At 37.8% G+C, this 14,016-nt stretch overlaps 1 protein-coding gene across 2 annotated transcripts in view; it reads right to left on the reverse strand.

Annotated features, from left to right (window-relative positions):
- Positions 1–14,016, reverse strand: part of l(3)80Fj (lethal (3) 80Fj) — a 694,407-nt gene that overhangs the window by 451,135 nt on the left and 229,256 nt on the right. For both annotated transcript variants that reach the window (XM_090387924.1, XM_090387932.1), the window contains exon 18: positions 1,726–1,891. In XM_090387924.1, the coding sequence (XP_090244050.1) occupies positions 1,726–1,891 (166 nt within the window). The remainder of the gene's footprint in view (positions 1–1,725; positions 1,892–14,016) is intronic.

Raw genomic sequence — 14,016 nt, forward strand, 5'->3', positions numbered from 1 at the left:
AAATTGCATTCTTAATCTCTCTATTTTTTATTTAGCCTCATTATTTCTGCATTAAATATATTAAAATAAAACTTTCTAGATAACGGAAAAATCGAAATAACGGCACCTCGAATCCCTGAAGGTGCTGTTATTCTGAAAGTTACTGTACTTCTAAAATAGAAGCGGAAGAGTTAACAAATGATGATATTACAAATTTAAACACCACATTCTTCAACATATCTAAGAGTAATGACCTCAGTAAATGGATGCAAGGTTCAGATGTAAGCTACATTCAGATTTTCAAACACTAACATTTTGTACAACATTGCATAAAATTTAAAAGAAATAAGCAAGCTGTTTTATAACTGAAGTTAAGTTTCAAATGTTTTTTTTTTTTTTTTTTTTTTTTTAAACTTCAATGGCTTGCATTAATTGGAACTGTTTCAATGTGTCTTACCTTTAACCACTTCTTTCTAGAGAGTAATTTTCCTATGAATATTTATCCGTTTCCAGAGCTCAATCTCCTACTTTAATACCCATGCTATTTCAGTTTTTAGGTCTAACATGATCAATACTATGTGCAAGGAAGTTTTTTAAAGGAATCATTTTAAAGAGGGACTGTTGAGAAGGGGGATACCCAATGTGGTAACCTGTAGAGTCACATTACACTGAGATGAGATGTCTTTGATTGGACAATTCATTTTTATTAGAAAAATCCACCACAATAGGAAATAAGATTTCAGAGCCATCATCACTACCCTCTTTTTTGACTTAGAGTGCACTTTTACTACCAATGTAAGCAACAATTTTGTTCTTCTACCACTGTACTTTTTTGCTATTGGGAAACATATTTCTGAACAATGTGCCAGCATGATTAGCCACATCAGAGGAAGGTTATGTTCTACAATAAAAATGCAAAAAAAAAAAACATTCAGCACATATGACATTATAAAATGCTACATCTATTTTTGGATTTCTTTCCACATGGTGCACATTGTTCTTATGCCAACTTGCTTGAAAATAACTGAAAGCATCACCTTTTCTGGCAGCTGAAATTCAAAAATTACATCTGCATGCAGAACATAAAGAAAAACACGTAACCTTTTCCAGTTTTTACGACACATAGAAAACCTTACATACCAGTCTTCTTAAATTTTGTCATTTTTTTGGCATCTCACTGAAGGTCATTGTTAATCAGCTTTGTAACACACATAAAAAAAAAATAAATAAATAAATAAATAATAATAATAATAATAATAATAATAATAAATATAATTAACACTGCAGCTACGTGTAACAGAGAACAAGCTGAAATGCTTCCTGATTAACACACACCATGCAACGTAGACTAGCACACCTGACAATTTGTCAATAAAATATAAGCATAAATTTTCAAGATCTTTAAAAATTTTGAATTTATCAGCAAACTATAGTTTTTCTAATTTTTTTTGTAAAAAAAAAAAGGGGGGGGGGTCAAAAACAATGTTAGCATGGTGATAGGGAGGAAGGAGTCAAAAAGAGCCACTCAGATGGATTCAAATTGTAAATCCGAAGAATACATAGGTACACCTTAAATACCATCATTCCTACTAGAGAGTGAAAACAAAATTCTTATAAAAAAGTTTATAAAATAAAACAAACCATAAGCTGTACATTATAAAAAAAAATTTATAACATACAGGTTATAGTTATAGTTTACTATGAAAATAATTCCATATTAAGCAAAATAATATATAATATACTCACTCACTATGGGAAGATGAGAAGGAATTAAAGTTTCTATCCCTAGCTGATGACAATCACTATCACTTAAGTTAGACCCAGAGCAGAGAACAAACAAACAGTTTGCTAATATCTGTGGATTTACCCTTGGAACACTGCAATCTTCAATATCTTTTTCATTACTACCAACCTGAAATTAAATTTTAAGCATTACCAAAATAGGCACACTAGTCAAACAACATAAGCTAGTTAACAATGTCATAAGACCTACAAAAATGATAGTTCTAGAGTACAATTTCAGAATGTCTGTCCACCATAGGTTAGACACAGCAACAGCTTCCTACTGTAGATATGTACTTGAATTACCCAATACACAATGATTCCAATTTAGATTAGACTTGACTGCTTTGATATATACATGACGTATTTATTGAATTTCTTTGTAAAGTTGTTGATCTGAAAAAAATTCACAGTTGTTTAAAAAAAAAAAGTTCTTCGTGATGATTGTCATGAATAATGAAGAACATTAAGGTCTTGGTAAAATGACTTTAAATAAATTTTCTATTTATTCTCTGCGATGTTAGGGAGCACCAAAGGTGTTTACAAGATATCATATTTTGTGGTACAGATGGATTCAAACCATATGACTGAGAAACCCTATTCTAATAAGCTGATTGCACTTCTACTGACGTGTCCAAAAGAGCTACATTAGTTATACAGCTCTTTTGAGCTTGTAGGAAGATGATCTAAATGATAAGCCTTATCCAGGGCTACCTGCATGAGAATTATTAACAACTGTATGTGACAGCAACATTAGAAAAATTGATGAGCTGATCCAGGGAAAAAAAAATGAGGTAGATAACAGAAAGACATCTAAAAATACCAAATAACTCTGAAAAACTGGAGTCATCAGTCCTGCCTCAACAGCTGGTCCTTAAATAGCAGCAGGTGTAATGTCTTGAAAATAACTTGATATATACTGCCAAATAGCAATAATACATTAAAATAAATAAGGCAAATTATAATAATTAAAATAGGCAAAATCACCAAAATGATGAATTAACTACACTACAAACATAGGCAATTATCAGCAGATATCATGTGATCACTTGGACATAAAGTACTGTATGCATTAGGACTTTTTTTTTTTTTTTTTTTCAAAGTAAATTTAAGATTTTATATTTAAGCATTTTTCTCTAGGCAGGATGTCTGTAACTTTGATAGTAATAATGGCAATTTCTTCCACTGGTTATAAACCAAAAACTAGTTTTAGGAATCTCCTCTGGCTTAAAATCTCTATCTCATTGTGTCAAATTCATCTGTTGTCTCTACCATTCTCCCAACTCCACTAATCACTTGGAGTTCTTTGACTTCCACACTTTGCAACTTGACTTTCTCCAGTCCAGCTTTCCTAACAGTCAGGTAATTTTCCTTGGTGATTTTAATGTTCACAACTCCAGCTGGCTTCCGTTTTCTAGTCACACCAACCAAGCTCGAGATGCTGAGACTTTTGCAATTACTAATGACCTTGCACAGATTGTTCATTTACCTACAAGAATACCATGCAGCCAACACGCTTGATCTTTCTCTCACAAACAACCCTTCTAAGTACATGGTTGAAGTGAGTGGTCCTTTAGGCACCCCAGATCACAACTTGGAGATTGTCTCTTCTCCAATGGAGCCTTTATCTCATGGCTATTCCCAACCTCATATTGTTTGGCATTACAGGAATGCAAAATGGGATGACCTACGAGATTTCTTTTCTTCTTTTCCTTGGTTGGATTACTGTTTCAAAACTTCTGATGTCAACAGTTCCTCAGATCGTGTCAATGAAATTATTCTTGTAGGAATGGAATCCTTTATTCCACACTCCACTTTAAAATCTCGTCCTTTATCTAAACCTTGGTTTTCCAATAAATGTGCTAAGGCTGTTCAAGAGAAGAATGTTGCATATCATAATTGGCTTGTTTCCAAATCTTCAGTTTTATTTTCTGCCTACACCAAAGCTCGGAACAATTGTAAAGCATTTATTAATCAGTCCAAACTAGATTTTGAACAGGCTAAGAGTAGAAATCTAGTTGCTTCTTGCCCTAATGGTAGCAGAGCATTCTGGTCTCTTGCAAAGCTATTGGCCGCATATTTTGCCCATCTCTGCTCCCACCTCTGTCAAAATCTGTTGGTTCTGTTGTCACTTCAGCAAGGACAGAGCTGACCTACTAGCATCCAATTTTTCTTCCAACTCTTGTATTAATGATCTTGGTGAAACACCTTCCACCACTCTCAACACGCTCCATTCAATGCCTCCTGTGGTCTTCCGTCAAAAGGATGTCAGAAGGATTTTGACGAATCTTGATGCTAACATAGCTCCAGGTCCCGATGGTATTTCTCCACTTGTTCTCAAAACCTGTGATCCTGAACTTACTCCTGTTCTTTATCACCTTTTTTCACTTTCTTATTCCAAATGTGTTTTTCCTTCTGCTTTCAAATTGGAAATCTGTCCTACCATGGAATACTATTCCCACACCTGGGGCAATGCCCCCAAAACCTCTCTCTCAGGTTTCTAGATTCCGTTGAGAAGAGGGCAGTTAGGTTAATTAATGACTCCACTCTAACAGAGTCTCTCCACTCGCTGTCTCATAGATGTACTGTTTCTGCTGTATGCCTTTTCTATAGATACTTCCATGGGCAATGTTCTTCTGAATTGGCTTCTATAATTCCCGCTCTCTCTTTCAAAACAGTCCAAAACACATGCTGCCACCAGCCAACATCCATTTATGGTCCAACTTCAAACTCACAGAACCAACTTTTCATCTTCCTCGTTTATTCATTCAACTGCCGTTTTCTGGAACGACCTTCCTTCGTACATATTTCCTGAAAATTACAGTCTACAGAAGTTCAAGTCTAATGTCAACAAATATCTTCTTTCGTCTTCTCAACCTCCAACCCAAGCACGGTACCAAGTACTATAGGTTCTAATACCTCTCATGGTGTTTGAGGTTTTCATAAAAAAAAAAAAAAAATTTGGTGCTTGTGAAATTTGGCTATGACTGTGCTTCACAACATTTTGTCATTCCATCTGCAGTTAAAAATGCTGCATTCACAACTATTGTTACAGTTACTTTAAATATATGGCAACTCTTCCATACATTTACAGTATCATACAAATTAAGATTTAGAATTTCATAGAGATTTAATGTTCAGATAATAATAGCAACAGTAATAGTATTAGCCATATAGTGCAAGAAAGCCACAGGCGTTTGCTGCACTGGTCGGGGCTTAAAAAAAAAAAAAAACGAGTAGAAGATAATAAAATGCAACTTATTTCCTTCCCATTCTTCCCAGAGAATGTCATGCGACAACCTCAAGGACCGATTTTAGGCAGGTGTCCCTTTAGTCCCAGAAGATGCATATCCATCACAATACCATGATCAAATGTTGGATTCTAGTTTCTGAAGTATATCCAAGGTAAATCTACTTTTACAAAACCCACTCTGATGATTGGACAGAATATTTTGTTGAGTCTACAATCCAGGTGAGCCTCTTATGGACCACCCTTTCAAAACTTTTTTCTCACACAATTTGCCAGTGAAATTGGTCAGTATTTCTGCACTAACAAAGGTTCCTTGCATAGTTTTGGTACTGCATACATAAAAGAGTGAGGCCATGAGAGAGAGGATAGGTGTTTTATGAATAAATCTGGTTGTAGAAGAGCAACAAGATGCAGAGGTCATTTTCACACAGATGCTATGATCAGGCATCTGTGTGAAAATGATCAGGGATAATGATCTGTCAGATCAGACAGATCATTATCCCTGATCCCAGTGTGCCTTGGGATCCACCTAAAGCACATAACAAATGTGGATTTGTAAAGAGAATATATCTTCTGATGGATTCTGGACAGGACTGGATATGGATTATAGCTTATCATTCATAAAGCCTGTAATGCTATGTATACCATACACCTTTGATAATTATTAGTTTTAAGGTGGCCTACGGCTAGCTCTGGAAAACCTGCAGAAGAAAGGCACCTGGGGTGGATGGGATCTATCCAGTTATATTAAAGGAGGCAGCAAAGGAGGTAAGCAAACCCTTAGCCATAATTATGAGAGCTTCCTTGGACTCAGGGGAGGTACCCATTGACTGGAGATGTGCAAATGTGACCCCAATTCACAAAGGGGGATCAAAGGCTGACACAAGTAATTATAGACCTGTGAGTTTAACTTCTGTTCCCGGAAAATTAATGGAGGCACTGGTGAAAGAAGCACTGCAGGATCATCTAGACAAGACTTCAGTTATAGCTAGGACACAGCATGGTTTTGTTAAGGGGAAGTCTTGCCTGACCAATTTGATTGGATACTATGATGCAGTCACAAAAGAACTGGATGCAGGGAATAACTTTGATATTATATACTTGGATCTTAGAAAGGCTTTTGATACTGTTGCACATGGAAGACTGCTGCACAAATTGGAGCAGTGTGGCATTGGAGGCAAGTTGCTGCTATGGATAAAGGGGTGGTTGAGGGGGAGAAGACAGAGAGTGGTAATCAATGGACACTGCTCATCGTGGACTAATGTTATTAGTGGAGTCCCTCAGGGTTCAGTATTGGGGCCTTTATTGTTTTCTGTATTTATAAATGATATTGATGATGGTATATCAGGCTTAATGTCCAAGTTTGCAGACGATACAAAGGTTGGCAGGGTTGTCAAGGACACTACTGACACTATGCTGCTGCAACAGGATTTGGAAAGGTTGAGCAGATGGGCTTCGAGGTGGCAAATGAAGTTTAACATTGACAAATGTAAAGTACTACATATGGGAAACAGCAACCCCAGAGCAACGTATCAACTTTGTGGTACTACACTGACAGTGGTAGAGAATGAAAGGGACCTGGGGGTGGTGGTGCAGGCAGATATGAAGTTCTCTGAGCAGTGCAGACGAGCTGCAAGAGTAGCTCATGGTGTATTGTCAATGATATATAGAAATTTTTCTAGCAGGGATAAGGAGGTGATTATTCCCTTGTATAAGGCAATGGTCAGGCCACACCTAGAGTACTGTATACAGGCCTGGAGGCCTCATTTCAGGAAGGATGTAGAGCTGCTGGAACGAGTACAGAGAAGGGCAACTAGATTGGTGAATGGGACAAAGGGGTTCTCTTACGAAGAAAGGCTTAAGTTTTGCAAATTACAGTGTCTGGAAACTAGGCACCAGCGGGGTGATCTGATAGAGGTGTACAAAGCCTTGAATGGTTTGAGCATGCTCAATGCTGATGGGATTCTTCCTCTAACTCAGAAAAATCACCTGAGAGGGCATAAATTCAAATTGAGGAAAGACAGATGTAGGATAGATGTGCGGAAATTTGCCTTTAGCCAGCGGGTGGTTGGTGGGTGGAACAGACTTCCATCCCTTGTCGTGGAAGTTGATAGCCTAAATAAGTTTAAGGCTCAGCTGGACAGGTATTTCGAACGAACAGAGGGGTGAAGTGGAAGTGGTTATTTTTATTTATTTATGTTACTTTTTTTTTTTTTTTTTTTTTGGCTGATGCTGCATAAGCTTGCTTTCTTGCATCAAATGCCTCTACTAATGCTAATGCTAAAAGAGATCCCACAGATTATTCTGATTTTGAGCCATTTGTGAAAACAGGAGCAAATCAGAATAAGTAGATCTATGGTGAGAGGGAAGCTAACACTTCACTCTATGGTGAAGTGCTAGCCTTTCCTTCACTATTAACGGAGTAGTTGCATGGTGGAAAGTGAGCATGCCATGGTGAAAGGGGTTCCCTTGGTGACTGGACAACATTGTCTACCATGATATTAAGCTCACTGAGCAGCCCTTGGATGCAAATACCAAAGTATATGATAACAAAATTATTTGTTGCATCTAGCTACTTTGTGATCATATCATGGTACCTAATCAAATTGGTCAGGCAAGATTTTCTCTTAACAAATCCATGCTGTGACTAAACTAACTGCAGTCTTGTCTAGATGATCCTACATTGCTTCTTTAACCAGTGACTCCATTTTTTTCCCTGGAACAGAAGTTAAACTTATAGGTCTATACTTTCACATATCACCCCTTTGTCAATTCTTAGATATTGAGAAAGAATAATATTAGAATGGAAGATTATAGAAATATTTCATAGTCAATGACCACATTAAAATTAAAGTTGAATTTATTGTAAATGTTAATAATAGTATACCCATTATTAATGCTTATGTCCAAGTCCAGATAATTAGCTGCATGATCACAAGAATTGCTTTTTTTTTTTTTTCTCCCAACTAAAGTTCTAAGGGATATAGATAGCCAAAATCTTCAAGAAAATTGGGATAATTAAACATGCATATGTCATCAACATATTATAAAGAATATAATAATATGTTGATGTTATCTAATAATATGATGATATGTTATCTAAAGAATATAACATTCTGGGGAAAGGAAATCTCAAACCAATAAAGGCATAGATTGGCAATAATACACGATGCTGGACTGCCCATTGGGATAACTTGAACGTGTTGATAAATGGCATTTCTGTGAAACACAAAATTCGAAAAAATACTTAAGTCTGACCAGATTATTCCAGGAGGTGGCATTACAATTGATTATATGTTTGTGTACCTGATAGATTTTATGAAGAATGTTCTTTAGAATATCCGGATTGATATTGGTGAAGAGACTACGGAAGTCAGATGTTTGTATACTTGCAATGTTTTTTAATATGGTCAACTTTACTCATTTGCTATTAAGTATATCTAAAAACATCCACTGTATTATTATTCTTTCTCAGGCTTCTTCTTCTTCGGTCCTTAGCTGGCAGCTGGGGGAGACGGTTGGCCACGCAACCAGTATGCTGCTGTAGGTGCCGCAGGGTTTCGGACTTGCTCTGTGATGTTCTTCCATACCTTACGATCCATGGCTTCAGTATTGGCCTGGTTAAGGTCGAGACGTCGGCTCTTCAAGTCATCTTCCACTTGCTTGGCCCACGTTTTCCTAGGCGCGGTCCGTTGGATGCTCCATTAGGTGGGTCGTTGTCTCCAAAGGAGTGTGGATGGTATTCTGTTCGTGCCCATTCTACATACGTGGCCAAACCATCTGAGCCTTTGCTTCTGGATTTGGTCGGCAATGGTTGGTTGCTGTTGGCATCTGGCGCGGATGGTATCGTTAGTGATGCGGTCGCGAAGAGAGATGCCCAAGATCTGCCGCAGGCATCGCATTTGGAATACCTCAAGTTTGTTCAAATCTAACTTGAGACAAATCCATGTTTCCGATCCGTAAAGAAGAATGGGCAGGATCAAAGTCCGAAAGAGTCGGATTTTAGTCTTTGAGGAAATGTTGGTCCTCTTCCACAGACACCATTTGAGCGAGGCGAACGCAGTGGCCGCCTGTCCAATTCTGCTGTGGATTTCCATGGTGGATGCAACTTTCTTCTCCTGGACCAGCGACCCAAGGTATTTAAAGTCCTGCACTTGCTCGATCTTTTTTTTTTTTTTTTTTATTTTTGTGTTTTTGTATGGGCGGCTCCTAGAACAGAAGTTCATCTCCGCCTCGTTGCTCTGTTCAGTTTTTATACACTCTGTAAGGGTAAGGCCGGTGTGTGTCTTATAAAAATAAATATTTTTTTTTTTTTTTTTTCCAAACCGAATCCACACAGGAATATCCCAGATTGCATGAAGATAGATGAAAAGGAAGGGGAGAGAGGGAAAAAGAAAAAAAAAAAAAAAAAAAGCTTTTCATCCCGCACGGGAGAAAGTGATAGGAAAGAAAAACTGTGTTTGTGAGCTTATGTGTGTGTGTTCTGTAGCGTGATGTTGTGTTTTGGCCTATTGGCTACCTGGAAGGAGTGAGCACCTGGACGATTCCTCCAGGTACTCGTCCCTAGCAGAAGAAGGGCAAGGCCTCCCCTACTATCTGCACGCCCTCTTCCCAGGGAAGAAAGAAAAACTTGTATAAGATGAAGGTCTGGAGGCCTCATTTTAGGAAGGATGTAGATTTACTTGAGCGTGTACAGAGAAGGGCAACAAGATTGGTGAGGGGAATGAAGGGATCCTCTTATCAAGAGAGGCTTAAGTTCTGCAAATTGCAGTGGCTGGAGACTAGGCACCTGCGCGGTGATCTGTTTGAGGTGTATAAGGCCTTGAATGGGTTCAGCACGCTGAATTCTGATGGGATCCTTCCACTTGTTCAGATTACGAACCTAAGGGGGCATAAATTCAAATTAAGAAAAGACAGATGTAGATTAGATGTGCGGAAATTTGCCTTTAGACAGCGGGTGGTTAATTACTGGAACAAACTTCCATCTGTCGTTGTGGAAGTTGATAGGGTGAATAAATTTAAGGAGGAACTGGACAGGCATTTGGAGGGAATGGTGTGATTTTTTTTTTTTTTTTTTTTTTGGCTGATGCTGCATAAGCTCATACATTTGCTTTCTTGCATCACATGCCACTACTACTACTACCACTTCACTGTCCTTATTATATATTATATCTGTGTTCGACATAATTTTTCTTTAATTTTTATTAGTCTGTCTTTCATACATCTACCTCATGCTTCTTACGACCATTCCAATAGTAGTAGTGGCATATGATGCAAGAAAGCAAGTGTATGAGCTTATACAGCATCAGCCAAAAAAAAAAAAAAATTCACACAACCATTCCCTCTAAATGTTTGTCCAATTCCTCCTTAAATTTATTTAACCTATCTATCAACTTCCAGAATGACAGATGGAAGTTTGTTCCAGCATTTAACCACTCGCTGGCTAAAGGCAAATTTCTGCACATCTGTTCTACATCTGTCTTTCGTTAATTTGAATTTATGCCACCTTAGGTTCGTAATCTGAACAAGTAGAAAAATCCCATCAGAATTCAGGGAACTCAACCCATTCAAGGCCTTATACACCTCAATCAGATCACCTCGCAGGTGCCTAGTCTCCAGCCACTGCAATTTGCAGAACTTAAGCCTCGTTTGACAAATTTGATAGGATATTATGATGTGGTTACAAAGGAACTGGATGCAAAAAATAATTTTGATATCATATATTTGGATTTCAGGAAAGCTTTTGACACTGTTGCAAATGGAAGACTATTGTACAAATTGGAGCAGAATGGTATTAAGGGTAAGTTGCTACAATAGATAAAAGGATGGTTAAATGGGAGAAGACAGAGGGTGGTAATCAATGGGTGCTGCTCTTCGTGGACTAATGTTATTAGTGGAGTCCCACAGGGTTCGGTGTTGGGTCCACTGTTGTTTTGTATATTTATCAATGATAATGATGAAGATATATCAGGCTTAATGTCGAAGTTTGAAGATGATACAAAGGTTGGCAGGGTTGTTAATGACAGTAATAGCAGTGTGCTACTGCAACAGGATCTAGATAATTTGGGCAGATGGGCTAAGAAGTGGCAACTGAAGTTTCCTTGACAAACGCAAAGTACTGCATATGAGTAGAAGTAACCCCAGAGAAACGTACCAACTGTGTGGTACTACACTTAAGGTGGTAGAAAATGAAAAAGACCTGGGAGTTATTGTGCAGTCAGATATGAAGTTTTCTGAGCAATGCAGACAGGCTGCCAGGGCAGGTCATGGGGTTTTGTCAATAATATATAGGAATTTTGCTAGCAGGGAAAAGGAGGTGATTATCCCTCTGAATAAGGCAATGGTCAGGCCACACCTTGAGTACTGCATACAGGTCTGGAGGCCTCATTTTAGGAAGGATGTAGATTTACTTGAGCGTGTATGTACAGAGAAGGGCAACAAGATTGGTGAGGGGAATGAAGGGATCCTCTTACCAAGAGAGGCTTAAGTTCTGCAAATTGCAGTGGCTGGAGACTAGGCACCTGTGCGGTGATCTGATTGAGGTGTATAAGGCCTTGAATGGGTTGAGCACGCTGAATTCTGATGGGATCCTTCCACTTGTTCAGATTACGAACCTAAGGGGGCATAAACTCAAATTAAGAAAGGACAGATGTAGAATAGATGTGCAGAAATTTGCCTTTAGCCAGCGGGTGGTTAATTGCAAGAACAAACTTCCATCTGTCGTGGAAGTTGATAGGTTGAATAAATTTAAGGAGGAACTGGACAGGCATTTGGAGGGAATGGGGTGATTTTTTTTTTTTTTTTTTTTTTTTGGCTGATGCTGCATAAGCTCATACACTTGCTTTCTTGCATCACATGCCACTACTACTACTACTCTCTTGGTAAGAGGATCCCTTCATTCCCCTCACCAATCTTGTTGCCTTTCTCTGTACATGCTCAAGCAAATCTACATCCTTCCTAAAATGAGGCCTCCAGACCCTGTACGCAGTACTCAAGGCGTGGCCTGACAATTGCCTCATACAGAGGGACAATCATCCCCTTTTCCCTGCTAGCAAAATTCCTATATATCACTAACAAAACCCCATGACCTGGCCTGGCGCATGTATGCTTTGCTCAGAAAACTTCATATCTGACTGCACAATTACTCCCAGGTCTTTTTCATTTTCTACTACCTTAAGTGTAGTACCACACAGTTGGTACGTTTCTCTGGGTTTATTCTACCCATGTGCAGTACTTTTCATTTGTCAAGGTTAAACTTCAGTTGCCACTTCTCAGCCCATCTGCCCAAATTTTCTAGATCCTGTTGCCATTACTGTCAGTAACAACCCTGCCAACCTTCGTATCATCTGCAAACTTCGACACTAAGCCTGATATACCTTCATCAATATCATTGATAAATATAGAAAACAACAGTGGACTCAACACCGAATCCTGTAGGACTCCACTTATAACATTAGTCCACGAAGAGCAGCACCCATTGATTACCACCCTGTCTTCTCCCACTCAATCATCCTTTTATCCATTGTAGCAACTTACCCTTAATACCATTCTGCTCCAATTTGTACAGTCGTCTTTCATGGGCAATAGGGTCAAAAGCTTTCCTGAAATCCAAGTATATGATATCAAAATTATTCTGTCACGTGTTTCTTATGACCATTCCTACCACGTGCTTCTTTTGACTATTCTGACCACATGCCGTTTGCAAATCTGGGCTCATTCCCTTAATAATAGCCCTTTGTTTTAATTCAGTTTTTAGCTATTTATATATCTGTCATTATTATACATATATTATCTGTCAATGTATTTTCTTTTGTTGCTCTGTCACATCGACTGTATATTACATGCCAGCTTTTTATATATCCTCCCTTATACTAATCTTTTTACATATATTTTTACTTTGGACTACCGTTAAATTTATTCCCTCCCTTTTCCCTTGATACTCATTAATTTTACTTTTCCATGGCACATACTTTATGTTAGAAACAAAAGACATTAAATTGTTATTTTTTCGTACAATTCTGGTGGTTGACACTTCGAAGAGATGCCAGTATCGTGTGATATGCAACAATATACTTATCCATATGTATATATTTTTATCTGGTGTTTAAAATGTATTATTTCTTATCTTTTTTAATTATTATTATTATGCTTTTCATTTTTTTCAATTAGTAGTTATATTATCTCTTCTGATATCTTTCAACTTTATCTTCCCCCATTTTCCTTTTTCTTCTTAACAACTTTTATCTATACATAATACAATTATGGCCACTGGGCACTTTCTGTCCACCAGTGGCCCTTGTCCATAAGTTCCCTCTCTTTTTCCTTTTCAAACAATTTTTATAGTTATATAGATAGATAGATAGATAGATAGATAAGTAGATAGATAGATAGAGAAACAGATACGTAGAATGTGATAAAGAGAGCTGGGAGACAAGCTGGTGCAATCGGAAGTCGAAACAAAGGAAAAATCCGTAGGTACCTGAAAAATAAAAATAACCCATTAAAAGAAGTACTTAATGCTGTAAATCCGATGATTTTAACTTCTTCTTAGAGGGTCAACCATCCAAAACCAAAAGAAAAAACAGCAAGAAGTAAGCCCTCTGTTTCAGACATGAAATATACGTAGCACATGGTTAAAACAATGAAACCATGATGAAAATTTAATCAAGTGCATACGGTAGCCCAGTCAAAAGTAATGGTAAGTGAAATGATGCTGTATATTTCATGGCTGACCAACCGAGGCAGAGACAGAAAAAAGGAAAGGAAAGGAAACATAAGCAAAAGGAAAATAAAATTAAATAAAAAGCAAGGAAAGGAAGGAAGGACAAGGAAGAAGAAACAACTTACTGTAGTACCAAGCAGAGGTCGAGTGTGGACGGTGGAGAGTAGCCCATCACACTGCAGTGGAACAGGGTACAAAGATTACCTGATGTCATCTAGGAATATTTATAGTATGTCATAGCAACCTCAAGCAAGGCAGTAAGTCAGTCAAAATTAAAATTAAG

This window comes from Mastigoproctus giganteus, chromosome 2, assembly GCF_048544385.1.
Source record: "Mastigoproctus giganteus isolate SK-2022 chromosome 2, ASM4854438v1, whole genome shotgun sequence".
Classification (NCBI taxonomy): domain Eukaryota; kingdom Metazoa; phylum Arthropoda; class Arachnida; order Uropygi; family Thelyphonidae; genus Mastigoproctus; species Mastigoproctus giganteus.